Source organism: Larus michahellis, chromosome 15 (genome assembly GCF_964199755.1).
Source record: "Larus michahellis chromosome 15, bLarMic1.1, whole genome shotgun sequence".
Taxonomy (NCBI): Eukaryota; Metazoa; Chordata; class Aves; order Charadriiformes; family Laridae; genus Larus; species Larus michahellis.
The window spans coordinates 7,409,501-7,422,833 of NC_133910.1; the positions used below are offsets into that span (position 1 = coordinate 7,409,501).

Consider the following 13,333-nt stretch of genomic DNA (forward strand, 5'->3'; position numbering starts at 1 on the left):
TCTGTTACTGGTACAACCCAAGGGACACGGGCTCCTGGCCGCACAGGTTTGTGTACATAGTGTTTCTGTGTAAAATGCTGTATATTCCTGGAAGAGAGACTAAGCCTTTTGCAGTGTTTCTGCCTGCTCAGGCTATTCATAAATCTGTATCATAACTAACGGGGGCAGGGCTGATTTAATACAGAGCATTATTATAAATTGAATAAATATTTATTGGGTGTTTTACTCCAGTGCTGTGAAGGAGACAAGACCAGTGAAGAAGGTCTGCAGTCTGTTGCAGAGGTGACTTAATCCTGTTACAAATTCTCTTTCTGAATAAACTTATTCAGATGGGCACTGACTAGATGTATTTCTTTGGTTCAGATCACCTTGAAATCTGGCCAGGAAAAAAAGTGAAGAATGAATTCTTTATTAAAAACACCTGCCCCGGCCTGGATGCCCTTTTCACTTAGCTTTCATGAATGTTTTCGTGTAGACAGGCTGATGACAAGCCTGAGATGTTTCTCTTGGCTAGCATTTCACATCCAGATCCTCATCAGATTCATTTTACACTGTGTTCCCTTTAGGAGTGTTTCCCCCTGACACCACCTTTACTTTGAGTGCACTCAGAGCAGGAACCACTGACACACAACAGCTTGAAAATGGAGCAACTCAACTATCTCTGATTTGAGGAAAGGTAGAAAAATGCTTCTTAAAAGCCAGAAGCACCAAACAACAGGAAACAGCTGTTATGCTGGGAAGAGCACATGTTGTTTGATAAGGCTGTAGATCAGTAGAAAGGAGTTTATCTTGCTTGGGCAGGGTAGGTGGGGAAAAAAAAATAGGACAGGGTAGGGTAAGCAAGGGTTATTGCCTCAAGTTGCATACAAGCTGCAGTTACAACCCACAAAAATATGCAAGATGGAGACAGAACACACATAGGAAAGCAGCACTAGAGATCTAATCTACTCACTCAACCCACACCTGTATCTACTATTAATAAAATCTTCAAGGAGCTTTTTAGCGTATTAAAGTCTTACTAGGGGGTAGTTGAGATTCCACAAGTAGCACAGCCGGCAGTACCAAAGAGCACTTGGGGCTACATCAGGCATCAATCATACAGTGATGTTAATCAGCAACCCCAGTGTTCCTGCTCTCTTCCTGCAGAAGTAACGCTAGAGCCCCATTACACAGGGGATTACGGAATCTGTTGCAATCATTGGGATGACAGTGCTAAATTCAGGAATTACGCAGAAACATGGTTGTCAGTGTGAGAAGCAGCGACCATGATCCGAGACCCGCAGCACTTACAGTTTTGGCATGGAGACAGTAGGAACAAGTTTACCCAGTTTATACTGGGAGAGCCTAAAAGCAGCTTCCAAGTAAGAGCTGGCCACATGCGCTAGACTGTGGTTAGACGCACTTCAGATACAGGCCTAAAAGACACCGCTTGACAGAGAAACGCTCACTTGCTGCGTTCCACAAACAGCCTAGGCAAAAATACCTTTTTAAGGACCGAGCAGTTTTATGTGCAAAACTCCCACCTTCTCTGTGTCCAGTCACTGAAGCACCTCCATGTGTTTTCCTTTACACCTTCAGCATCTGACAAAAGCTTTTAATTCTACTGCAGCTCCTGGACACCACTGTTGATGCAGATCTGTTCCACCTTCCCTATTAGTGACAGCACCTGCTTGCATGTATAGTTTTTTAAGCTCTATGGGATGAAAAGATTAGGTTATAATTAAGCACAGCTTGAAAATCACCCAGAGAAAGCACGAGAGAAAGAGAGATGGTTTTATTCTAGTCATGGAGACCTTCATTATACAGAAATGATAGTTTATTTCATCCAATAAACAAGAGTGACAGGTAGATCACAAACTGCATCACAGCTACTACCAGCACTGAGACGGTTCACCCACAAGTCTGGGGTAATACAACAACCCAACTGCACACAGCAGAGAATTTAACAATCAGCTCGAAAACTCAACACCAGGATTTGGTTAACTTTTTGGATGTGTGTGTGTATATATATATGTGTGTGTATGTATATAGATATTCTTTCCCTACTTAAGTATTTCCTAATATCCACATGGAAGCACAAATGGCTTTAAACACCTGGACATATATAGATTTTTCATCTTATATATATATATTTATAGATATTTATAACAGTAAAGATATGTTTCTCATTACTACAATATACTTGTTTAACTCCTTTAAGCAGCTGGGAAGAGAGAAAAAAAAAACAAACACAACAAAACAGTTTCACTACAATCACATTTGATATGTGTGTGTCACAAAATACAAACAGAACAAGCCATGTGTGAGATTGGAGTCAGACCATTCCAGGACAGAACAGCTAAGAGGCAGGCAAAGAGTCTCAGAGGGAGCAGGCCTACATGTCAAATGGTGGTTTTGGGCTCTCTGGGCGGGAGGGACTGGCCTTACCCGGCCGGCTAGAGTTTAAAGACAAGAAAAACAAAGAAAAAAGGAAAAAGGGGAAGGTAAGGAAAAGGAGAAGTAGTAAAACAATAGTTAAAATATGGAAAGAAACCAGCATCAGAACAATAGAGGATCCACAACAGAAATTAAGAGCAATAGCACTGAAGTAAGATAACTTAAACCTGAATCAGGCCTGGTTGAAAGCCTGCAACACAGGTGGCTCATTTAGCTCTGGTAGAGACATGACATCTGAGATGAACAGGGTTGATATATTTTTTAATTCTCAAGTCTTTTTTTTTTTTGTTAATACACGTAGCATGAAAAGTAAAAATCAAACCTTAAGATGAGCTGCGATCAACAACGGTTACAAGTTTCCCCAAACACGTACCATCCACATGCAAGAAGAAAAGGCTACGGAAGAAGTCACCACAGTACCCAAAAAACACTGGAAGATGTGCTTATTCAAAGCAGAAATATTTTCAACAAAACATTACACAGCAAACTCCCTGAAAACATTTGGTTGTCCATTTGCAAGTGGGGAGCAGCGTATCTATTCCCCTCTCCCTGCTGGCTTCAGGAAAGTCAGCCAAAAATGATGATGCAAGAGAACTGCTGGCAGGAGCCAGCGCGTCACCAGCAGGATTCCCCCGGCTCTTTTGGGGAGCTGCGTGCGAGCAGGTCCACGTGCTCCCTGCACGTGGAGGTGTGTGCGCTATCTCAGACTTCACTCTAGCAGGACTATGCCGCTCCATTGAGTTCCCCCCTTCTGGATCTCCCTGCCTCACTTGGATAGAAGGTTGATTGCACTGTTCCCAACATGAATTTTTGCACCTTAGAAGTCAAACTAATACACAGGACATTTAATCTGTTCCTAACGGTGTCACATGTTTTGACAGTATTTTTCTTCTAAGTCACACTTTTGTCTTCTTAACTACAAGAAAAGAAAATAGCTACAGATCAGTCCTAGGTGCTACGGCTAACCGATGCAGGCAGGACACTTATCCAGGCTAGACCAGGCAGATGAAATAACTGGACGGACAGCCACCACTGGGACTTAAGGACGTCCCTGCGGCTGATATCTCCAAGGAGCCTGTGTACTTCAGGGATCCATGCCACTGAATGAAGGCTACTCTACGCTCACAAAGCAATACAGGACGCACGAGTGGAGACGAAGAGCTCGATCACTAGGCTAAGTGCTTTACGACACACCAGGAAGGGGTGGTGGGAGGCAGAGATGTGGGATGGATGAGAGGAGTGACTGTGGCTGTGGAAGGGAGGGTGGAATGGGGAAGCCGCCAGCACGGCATTCGTCGCCAGCTGTCTACAGCCTCGAGTTATAAATCTAAGAGGGACGGTTCAGCCGGTCGGATTATGGTAGGTCGAGTAGGTGAGGCGGGGCCCCTTCTGCTGTGAAAAAGCAGAAAACAAAAACAAGAGAACACACACCGTGGTTAGCACAGCAATCGCAGTCACAATCACACATGCTTCTCCACCTCGTCTGAGCCAGCAAGAGAATAAAACTTGAGGCACAAACTACCAGACTGCGACTCCACAGAGGAGACTTACAGGTTTTATTAGGCCTCGCACTGGCCTTTCTGCAGAGCACGGATCACCAGTAAAGCAATCCACTGGACAGCCAGTTTTGCTTTCCATCTGAAATTTGGAAGTGCAGAGATTTATTGCCAGTGAGTGCTCTGGCTCTGGAATGAGAGTTGAGAAGCATGAACAACAGTGAGCTCCTGTATCAAGCACATGACAGTCACACAGCATGGATGGGGTCCTCTGAGACGCGCTGCTGTCAGAGGCTCTTGCCTGGTTTGGAGGAGCACCTTCTTCCCCTGCCCTCGAGGCTACTGCAAGCCTGAGATTCCCTATTCCAATACAGGATCCTGATCTTTGATGTTAGGGGCAAGCTTGCTGCTTTCAGTTCTCTAGTTCTGGTGCTCAGCAAATGCAGCTTCTACTTCAATAAAAGGAACTCTGGCCATTGCTACTCCATTCTGTTTCAGCTCCATTGCTGGTACTTCAGCTAGGTAAGTGGGCAGCAACTTAAGTGTTCGCCCTCTGCATGGATTAAGAGTTCTAGCATCTCCTTCCTGTAAATCACTGGGGGGAAAACAGTCAAAAGACAAAACAACACCCTTGCCCTCTCTCTCAACTCATTACTTGAAAGACCACTTCAGACTCAGACTACAGGCTTTAAGAAGTCTACAATAATAGAAAAAAAAAAAAAGTGTTCAGTAAGTCAGCAAGTCCAATTTGTTTTTCTTTTAAAGCTTGCTCCCTGCAGTGTCTGCAACCTAAACAGCATCATGATGGGGTATCATTATGGTAACTAAATTGTTCAGTACCAAGCCAGAGTAGTTTTACAGTCCAAACTGCCTGAAATGCAAAGAGCAAGCCCAACAGGATGCAGACCAAGTAGAGAGAAAGTGTTTGCACTCATCGTACAGAACGAGGCGTCACAGAATCAATGACTGAACAATTCCACACTGACAAGCTTTAATTTAGATTACAGAGAATCAACTGACTGCTGGAAATGAAGCCCCCCCCGCCCCCAACACAGGGGATGAGGAAAGGGGAGAGGAGAATATTTGTACCGCTACAATTTTCCCAGGTAGGGAAGTCTTTGTTTTGCACTGAGTGCAAGTCTGTAATCATACTGGTACCAGAGGAGCTATACTCCCATAAACCGGGGCAAGCAATCTTAGCAAATGAACCAGAGCAACTCTACAGTCCTGTTTATTAGACCTCAGCAGAATTTATTGCTCCATGTCTATTAAGCCCCAGATCTCAGAACAATTACAACCACTTGTTCCTTGCCTTGGGAAATGATACATAAAAAAGCTTCAGACAGTAAAACATTTCCAAATGTTATTTCCTTGACTGAAAGTGTCAATGGGGACTGCAAGACCCCATTGTCAGCATGCCAATCAAATCGCTGTTTCTGTACAGCAAATAATGATGGCATTGAGCTAACCTGGAAATGACAACCACCTTGGAAGGATGCTGAAATAATATTATCTCCCAGAAGGAAAAATTGCAATGAGATGTTACAGCTGGGGAATCTATGACCCCGAGCTTCATGAGCATCATGTGGGATCTGTGCATTACCTCCAAAGGGTGCTGATGGTGTAAGTGCAGCCATGGCAACCATTCAATGGCTACTACCGTCATTGGGACAGTAATAGCACTTCAATTAAAACCTTACGAAACTTCAGCTCAGCCTTTAGCGAGATGCTGCTGCATTGTCACATGTGTTAGAAGGCATTCTTTTGAGAAGCTTGAAGGACTTTTTGCATTTCAGGAGTTTGGACAGGTTGTGCTGACAGCCTCTGTGTATTTACATGAAAAGGACGCTTGAAGTCACTGGACTATGTGATGTGTTCTGGCAAGAGAGGCCACTCGACCCTACCAAAATAAATAGGGCTGAAAGGAGCACAAATAATTTTCAAGTAGATGGGCTGCTTCTTTGTAACGTACTATGATTGATTTTTGCAGACACTTATTTCTCTCATCACTCAGAGAATTTTAGAGGGAGGGGCAGTCACTTTTTAAAGTTATAGATTTTGTCTCTGCTCAGGTTTTCTGGAGACACTTGCAGAATCTGCCTGTAAGGTTACAGAAGGCTGAAAGCTGTTCCCAACACAAAAAGGGACAGAGAAGTCTCTCAGGCAACATTTACCCCAAAAATGCTGCTTCAGTCTGTCTTACTAGATTACTAGCCAAGGCCTTTTACATCACTGAAAAGTCACTTTCCTCTGTAAGGACAAGGAACAAAGTTTTGCTCACAGGGAAGCCTGTGGCAGTCTCCAGTACACGGGAAGCAAGCTCTGAGTAAGCAGGATCCCCGAGGAGACCGGTTACACTGACTGTCATGTCCATTGAAGTCCATCTTTCAAGCCATACCCAGACTGCAACACGGAGCTAATCATACCTAGAAACCAAAAGGCTAATAGAGACTTCTGCTGATGTTACCTAACAGAGATGGTAAAACACTACATTTATTCCCTTGGTCTGCAAAAGGTTTGGCGTGGGGTTTTTTGGGTTGTTTGCTTTTTGGTGGTGTTTTGGTTTTTAATTTTTATTTCCTTGGTGCTCTTTATGCCAGATTAAGACCAGAATGCCCCATAACAGCGAGTCCCAGAATGAGGTACAGACAACAGCGAGCCTCCTTCCTGAGGTTGTTCACCAAGATGCGCGTCTCTCGGGCTGTCAGGGATGTCTGCAGTAGGCAGAGTATTGGAGGAAACTGCTGATTGCTCCAACATCTCTGCAGTATGTCATCAGTGAGGGAGGGCTGACGGATGACGTCCTCAAAGAACATGTCAATCACTGAACAATCACTGCATTGGTTTGATGCAATGTGGCACCTCTCAGCTCTAACTGCAGTTACATGCAGCAGTAACAGACACCATTTGCTGCAAGATGTGGGCTAGCTGTGATCTTCCCTGCCCTGGAACAGGGGCTTGAACTCATGCTATTCTTAACCTAGGACTTCAGCACACACACGCCTTCAGCTCTCTCTGCCACAGCCAGCAGCAAGGGAAGCTGCAGGAGCTGCTGCTCCACTCCTCTCAGTCAGACCTTTCACTTCAAGAAACAACATCCACAGAGAAAGGGAGGAAGGGCCCAAGACACGCACACCTGCCCCATTCTACCCTATCTACCCCTTTGTCAATAAAGGCTGGAAGTTCCCAGGAAAAAGACTCAGGAGAATTTGCCAGATCTCCCTTTTCACACCCCCACCCTCAGCATTAACTGGACAAAGAAGAGTTGTCAGGCCAGCACAGTACGAGCCTGCCCCAATACCCTGCTACATCACTGAACAAGCACAATGCTGCAAAACGCAGGGAGAGATAGGAAAGGGGAACAGGCAGGAGCTCAGGGCAGAGTGTTTGGGAGGGGATCCAGGTCACTAAACCCTTCCTCTCACAGGGGCAGAAGGCAGAGGAGAGGAGGCGGTTTGAATGGATGCAGAAGAGTAATCTAGACAGTAAAGGGTCAAGTGGAGAACAAGCAAAGGGAGTTCACTTCTAACTGTGATGATGGACACAAGGATAACAGGGAACATTCAATGTCGGAGTTATCCTGCACTCAAACATGGAAGTCCTGACATTCACAACCCAAACTCCTTCTGCCTTCCATGAGCACTAGGGACACAGTTGAGGATGGGAGCACTTCTCCAGCCAGACATTTGACTGTAAGAAGAGGAGTCTGAACTAACAACTCCCTGAGATTCTATCTTGATCCTAACAGAGTTGACAAACCAAATCAAAACAGTTCGTTCAGCTGATCTCCCAGTCAGTGTGGATATAAGCCAAATGAGAGACACACACAGTTTAGACCTTGTTGACAGACCTCATTCCCCCATCCCACCTCCTCTATCTGAAGCAGAGAAATAGTCCTCTTGTAACCTTAAGTCAGGTACAGAGGCTTTCCCAGCTCCTGCAGCTCAAGCAGCTGCTCCATCTCTGATCAGCCAGTTTTTCTGTTCAAGACTCCTCCCTTTATGAGATCCTGGCAGAGGTAATTCATTGGACGAGGGACTCTGTTACTAATACAAGAACTAGGCAGCAGAGGTGAGCTGCAGAGCAAAGTGATGGAGGATGGGGACACAATGACTCATGCATTGCAGGGAGAGTGCAAAACGTACCGTGGCTGCCAGTCCTCAGGGGTCACTGATAGTGATTCTGAAAGACAACATGAAATCAACATGGCAGTTCAGACAGTTCAAGGCAGAGGCCACACAGACTGTCAGGAAGGTGGAACAGAGACACATGCGCTTGCACAGACACACGTTTGCATGTCCCTCTCCAGAACACAGCACGAACGTGCAACTGCTGGGCAGGGCTGCGCTCCACCACGCAGGACTTCACACACACAATCACACCCTCATCTTTGCACACACTAGTGCACAGGGGTACATCAAAAGCCGTCTATCTGCTCACATACCTACTGGCCATTGCTCACTCGCACAGCAAGTCCACTCTTACATCCAGGCTGATGTTCATACCTGCTGAACCATAGTACACCTAGGTCTCAGCACCCACCAGCTGGGCACAGGTGGCTTGATGTGTCTCTCACTGAGGATTATTCCTACCTTCTGACCACATTAAATGCTAGAGTTGAAACAAGCAGCTCAGGAAAGAGGGAGATAACATGCAGTCCTGAGCACTACCCACAAAGGGAAGATGCAGGTGAAGACTTACATTTTGAAGGTCACGAATCATGAAATCAGCTACTCTGACCTCCTGAATAATTAAAGTCACAAAGCTGTGTGAAGTTATGCTTACAGTGACGCTGATCATTTGCATCTTTTTCCTTAGATGTACCAAAGATCAGAGAACCCATTAATGCCTTCAACAGTTTTTTCTGATAGTTAAATCATTCTCACTTGAACTTTCTTATTTCTCCTTTGACCTTGCCTGAGCTTTTTCACCTACTGTTTATCAAACTATTTTAAACCAAAGATACTAAATACCTGGAGGAACATCTTCATAGTTTTCTTTCCCAGAGCAAATCCTCCCACATAGCTCCAATAGGCATATAGTCCAAATGCAGCCCTTCATTGCACACAGGTAAGACTTTATATTGTTTGTAGCTTTCCGCTCCCAAAGGCATGTATTTAGCAATACAAACTTCCACAGTAGACTGAATAAATGCTAAGTACAGAAGCAGGATGGTAAGTCAGTCTTTTTTTAAGTGTACTTAATTATACACAGGAAAACCTTCCTGTGTAAGGAAATGGACCACGTGGTATTTATACATGAAAGCATGTGTCTATACAATTACGTTTATAGAACATAAAGAGAATTGGAGCAACACTTGTCTTTAAGTTTATCATCCATAAAACCAGAAGCTCCACACAAACTGGAGGCACAAACTGCTAAACTTCTACATGGGCATCAGTGTGCACACGCACATAAAATACATCCAGCCACCACCATGCACTTCCACTTCACTGCGTAACACCAACTCCTACAGCAAAGCCCACTCATGCCACATACAATTGCGTTCCTCACACACACACAATAGTGTAGCCCGGTTAGCAAGGGAAGAGATGGGTATTAAAAAAGCAACAATGGAGATGGCATTCGTTCACCCATGGCAGAAGGACCCGAGTCCAAGTGCTAGCAGGGAACATTCTTATTCTATATACAGGAGAGGAAGAGAAAGAGTCCCTTGTCATTGGAAATTCTCCATTCATCAGTGAACTCAAATGACAAGCTGGTATCAGGATCCGGAGGAGTCTATGAACAACTGGAAGAATCAGAGAGGGGGATCAGAGAATGAGCATCACTTCACAGCTTCTGGAATTACATTCTCAACTCCAGATCAGGATAGTCAGTAGCATGCAATCCAACCTACCATCTCTCCTTCTAAAGCAAGGGATTGCTTGGTTAAGTATGAAACACTTTCTTCCTCTGCTCCAGTGCTGTTTCCCTAACTCCCTCCTAAACCTTTCTACCTCATGCACAAGGCAGAAACCCCATCAAGATAGGCTATGACAGATTTCTTCAAAAAAGGCCAATTCATTTCAGCCCATTTGGGAAATCCTATCACGATGATCAGGTATATAGAATATTTTTCATGAGTGAAGAAATGAAACTGAGTGAAAGAAGAAAGATGGAGACAGAAAGAAGCATAAGTATACTAAAAACAAAACCACAAAGTAACAGTACATGGAAAAGCAGGGTCACAAAAAGCAAGAGCCAAAATACACAGCAGAAGCATGCTGACATCCATAGGTGCCACCAGCAGGACTGCAGTCCCTGCGGCAACACTGAGCCACGTGTGGACAAGTTACTGTGTGAGATGCATCAAGGTGCATAGGAAGGACTGGGGCAGAGGCACCAAGAAAGTAAAACCATTTGCACACACCAGAGTCAGAAACTGGTCTACAAACTTTGGACTCATCCGTCTGTGGGCGGGATACAGCCTGGCAGAGAACACTTCCCCTCCAAACAGGCAGCCCCAAGTATGAGCTGGGGCACTACCACAGGAGGAAGACTGAACCGCCTCTGCCATATACCATCACCACCCACTGACAGGCTGGGTGTTTCCAGAGAAAATGGCAAAGCTTCAGATACGTGCCACCAGCACCCGCTGGAGAGGAGGTATTTTCCACAAGGGAAGTGTTTCCTCTGGCATGTCATTGAGGAGTGCCTGGTTGTGTTCATTCTTTACTCTGCAATTACCTTCTCTTCCTCACACAGAGGCCAAGTATCTAACATAAAAAGCATTCCTGGTTCCACACCGTTTCCTAAGTCCTGCTCAGGAACATGCGCTTAGCTGCACAGGGGATAATCCCTTATTACTACGTTGAAGTGTGTTTGAAGTGACTGAAGAGGAAAGGAATTAAATTTTCTAATGGGAAAACAAAGCTGTGTGATTTGAACCCTCTAGACTGGAAAAGTGTTCAAGTTAACTACAGAAGCAACAAAAATGCCTAAAAAAATAATCCATCTCCCTGACAGTGATATTGCAAGAGCCTCCTAGTAAAAAAGCATCTGAACAGCTTAGGTGAAGGTGTCTCCAACTCACACTGGAAAACTCTGGGACATGAGAAAAGGGGCAACTTCAGACTTTGGGAAGCCCTACGCAGAGGGGAGCTGCCTTGAAAGGTGTACTATCACTCCAGTCCTGTGATTTTTCTGGTGACCACCTCCTACTTGTGCGCACAGGCATTGGTACAATTGCTTTAATAAAGCCCTAGGGTACAAGGTCCTCTTCCCCCAAAACAGAGTTTTGTGCAGAGAAGAGGCTGCCCGTCTGTTCCCAAGAGCTGTGTTGGCATTGCCTCATCTGTACAATGAAATATCAGTGGACAACGATGCTCCTGCCTAGGGACCCAATTCCAATAGTCAAAAGACTGTACACACACCATGCACTCCGCCCTCTTTCCATGGCCCAGGCAGACTAAATGCTGTCAGGGCCGCTACCCTAAAATTGGACATATCCCACCTGTGTGGAACAGCGTTTCAGGACTTACCTGGGAACACCAGGAGGAGCGCGATTAGGCCGAGAAGGAACCTGAGGTGGGGGCCCAAAGGGATCAGGAGAGGCACCTGGCCTGGAGGGCACAGGGGGGGCACCACCCAGCGTGGACCCACCAGCAGGAGGTGGTCCAGGAGCTGGGCCTCGAGACCCAGGTCTGGTGGGTGGAACAGCGGGAGCTCTCCTCTGTGGCGTGGGGCTGGACGTAGGAGACCTGGCAAACAAACGGAGACATTCAACTGCAACAACAGGTCTGGGATCCCTCTGTGTCACCATCAGGTCCCCATATGCTGCCTTCAGTGTTCCTTCTTTAGTTTCATGTCACTTTACACACCACCCTTCGGCTTTCAAGGGCCACGCCAGGCTTCAGGTTGCCTTCAAAGCTACTTCAGGCCCTATCTCACCTTAGGGTTTAGAAACCTCCACATCCCCTGTGAAGATGTAGCAGCCCTACATATCTTTCACGGCCTAGGAGCCTCCTAACACAAATACCCAGAACTCTTCATCCACAGGGAGAAGAGGGGAAGAGGACTCCCTGTCTCAGTAGGAGGCCCCAGCTAGCCACTGAAGAGGCATCAGGCAGGTCTGTGGGGCTCTCCCCCTGAGCCTCTGGTACCTGCGTCCAGATGGTACGCTCTGCACCTGCAGCCAAGAGTCGTCCACCGGTGGGGGCATAGGGGTGCTGATAGTGCTGGTGTTGATGTCCCCGATGATGTTGAGGGCCTCTTTCAGGGCATGGTACATGCGCAGCATTTCGTCACGTCGCTGGGCCTGCTCTGCCGATTCCTCCATCAGCGTATTTTGGTCACCACAGGAGTAGAGGTTTGCCAGCAACTCCGAATGGATAAAGTCCTTGGTCTGCAAAGGAGCATAAAGAGGGAATCAATTTCCACTGTCTTCCCCAAAACACTCCACTTTGTCCCCATCTCTTCCTCCTTTCAAGCTGCCTTCAGTTTTCGTTCACTTTTTCTCTCTCCCTCCCTATGTCTCCCCACCTCTGCGTGATAAGTACATTGTTTATCATGAGGTGCATGATTGTCTTCGGCATGAGGTCTCTGATGGTTTTGTTGACAATTGCCATGTAGGAATCCACCAGGTTCCTGATTGTTTCTACTTGTCTCTCCAGCTGAGGGTCCATGGAGTGCATGAAACTGTCTGATCCATTCTCCTCCGCCTCACTGGCCTGCAGAGAAAAGGAGACAGATTGGTTCTTCAAATGTAATACATAATTAGCTTTTCATGAGAGCGCTAAGAGCAGAAAATAAGGGAACACACAGGAAGCGCATGCAATAAAAATTATTTAAACTTACACTGAGCTGTGATTGACAATGCACAGCTCACCTTGTACAGACTTCTCCAGCTCAGATCTGAGGAGCTTTGACAATAAAGCTGCTCTCTTAGTAGGAAGTTACTACACAAAAGTGAAAGGCAACGGGGACTCACAACCAGCTTTCACAGGTTATGGCTCTAGTGAATACTCAAAGCTGTATTTTTAATACAGCTTTTTTTCACTTTTAATATTTATAGCTTCCTGAAAGGTTCTGCATTTGAGCTGGCTTTTCCATGCTCAGATTCAGTTTAGACTTGAGAATCACTTACCATAAATTAAGCCTCACAGGCTCTCCAACACTGCATCTTTATCCTCATTATACAAATGAGAAAACAGATACAGAGAGGTGAAACAACTACTCACCTCAGTCACACCACAAGTAGATGGAATAACCTAGAAAACTTTCCTGATCACTTTAACTGCAAATCCTACGTTGTAAGTCATAATTATCTTTTCTTCCACACTAAGCAGATGAAGCTCTTTGTCTGCCTGAAACTCACTGTTTAGCTTTCTGCAAGGTAAAACCCAGACTGTGCCGTTTGACAGCAACCAATCACCAAGGTTCTTTAGGATCAATTTCAA

The 13,333-nt window shown here is 45.6% G+C and overlaps 1 protein-coding gene across 28 annotated transcripts in view; it reads right to left on the reverse strand.

Annotated features, from left to right (window-relative positions):
* Positions 1 to 1,759: 1,759 nt before the first annotated feature.
* The window catches only part of DNM1 (dynamin 1), a 69,405-nt gene continuing 57,831 nt past the window's right edge, over positions 1,760 to 13,333 (reverse strand). For 7 of the 28 annotated variants that reach the window (XR_012590103.1, XM_074609197.1, XM_074609191.1 and 4 more), the window contains 4 exons: positions 12,434 to 12,604; positions 12,038 to 12,279; positions 11,417 to 11,635; positions 2,681 to 3,828 (listed from right to left, as the gene is read on the reverse strand). Coding sequence is in view for 16 of the 28 variants with exons in the window: in XM_074609197.1 (XP_074465298.1) it covers positions 3,756 to 3,828; positions 11,417 to 11,635; positions 12,038 to 12,279; positions 12,434 to 12,604 (705 nt within the window). In the remaining 12 variants the exon portion in view is untranslated. Of the gene's footprint in view, positions 3,829 to 8,077; positions 8,115 to 9,545; positions 9,685 to 11,416; positions 11,636 to 12,037; positions 12,280 to 12,433; positions 12,605 to 13,333 lie in introns of those variants that run through there. The other 21 variants (XR_012590100.1, XM_074609195.1, XM_074609193.1 and 18 more) reach the window with 16 other exon arrangements.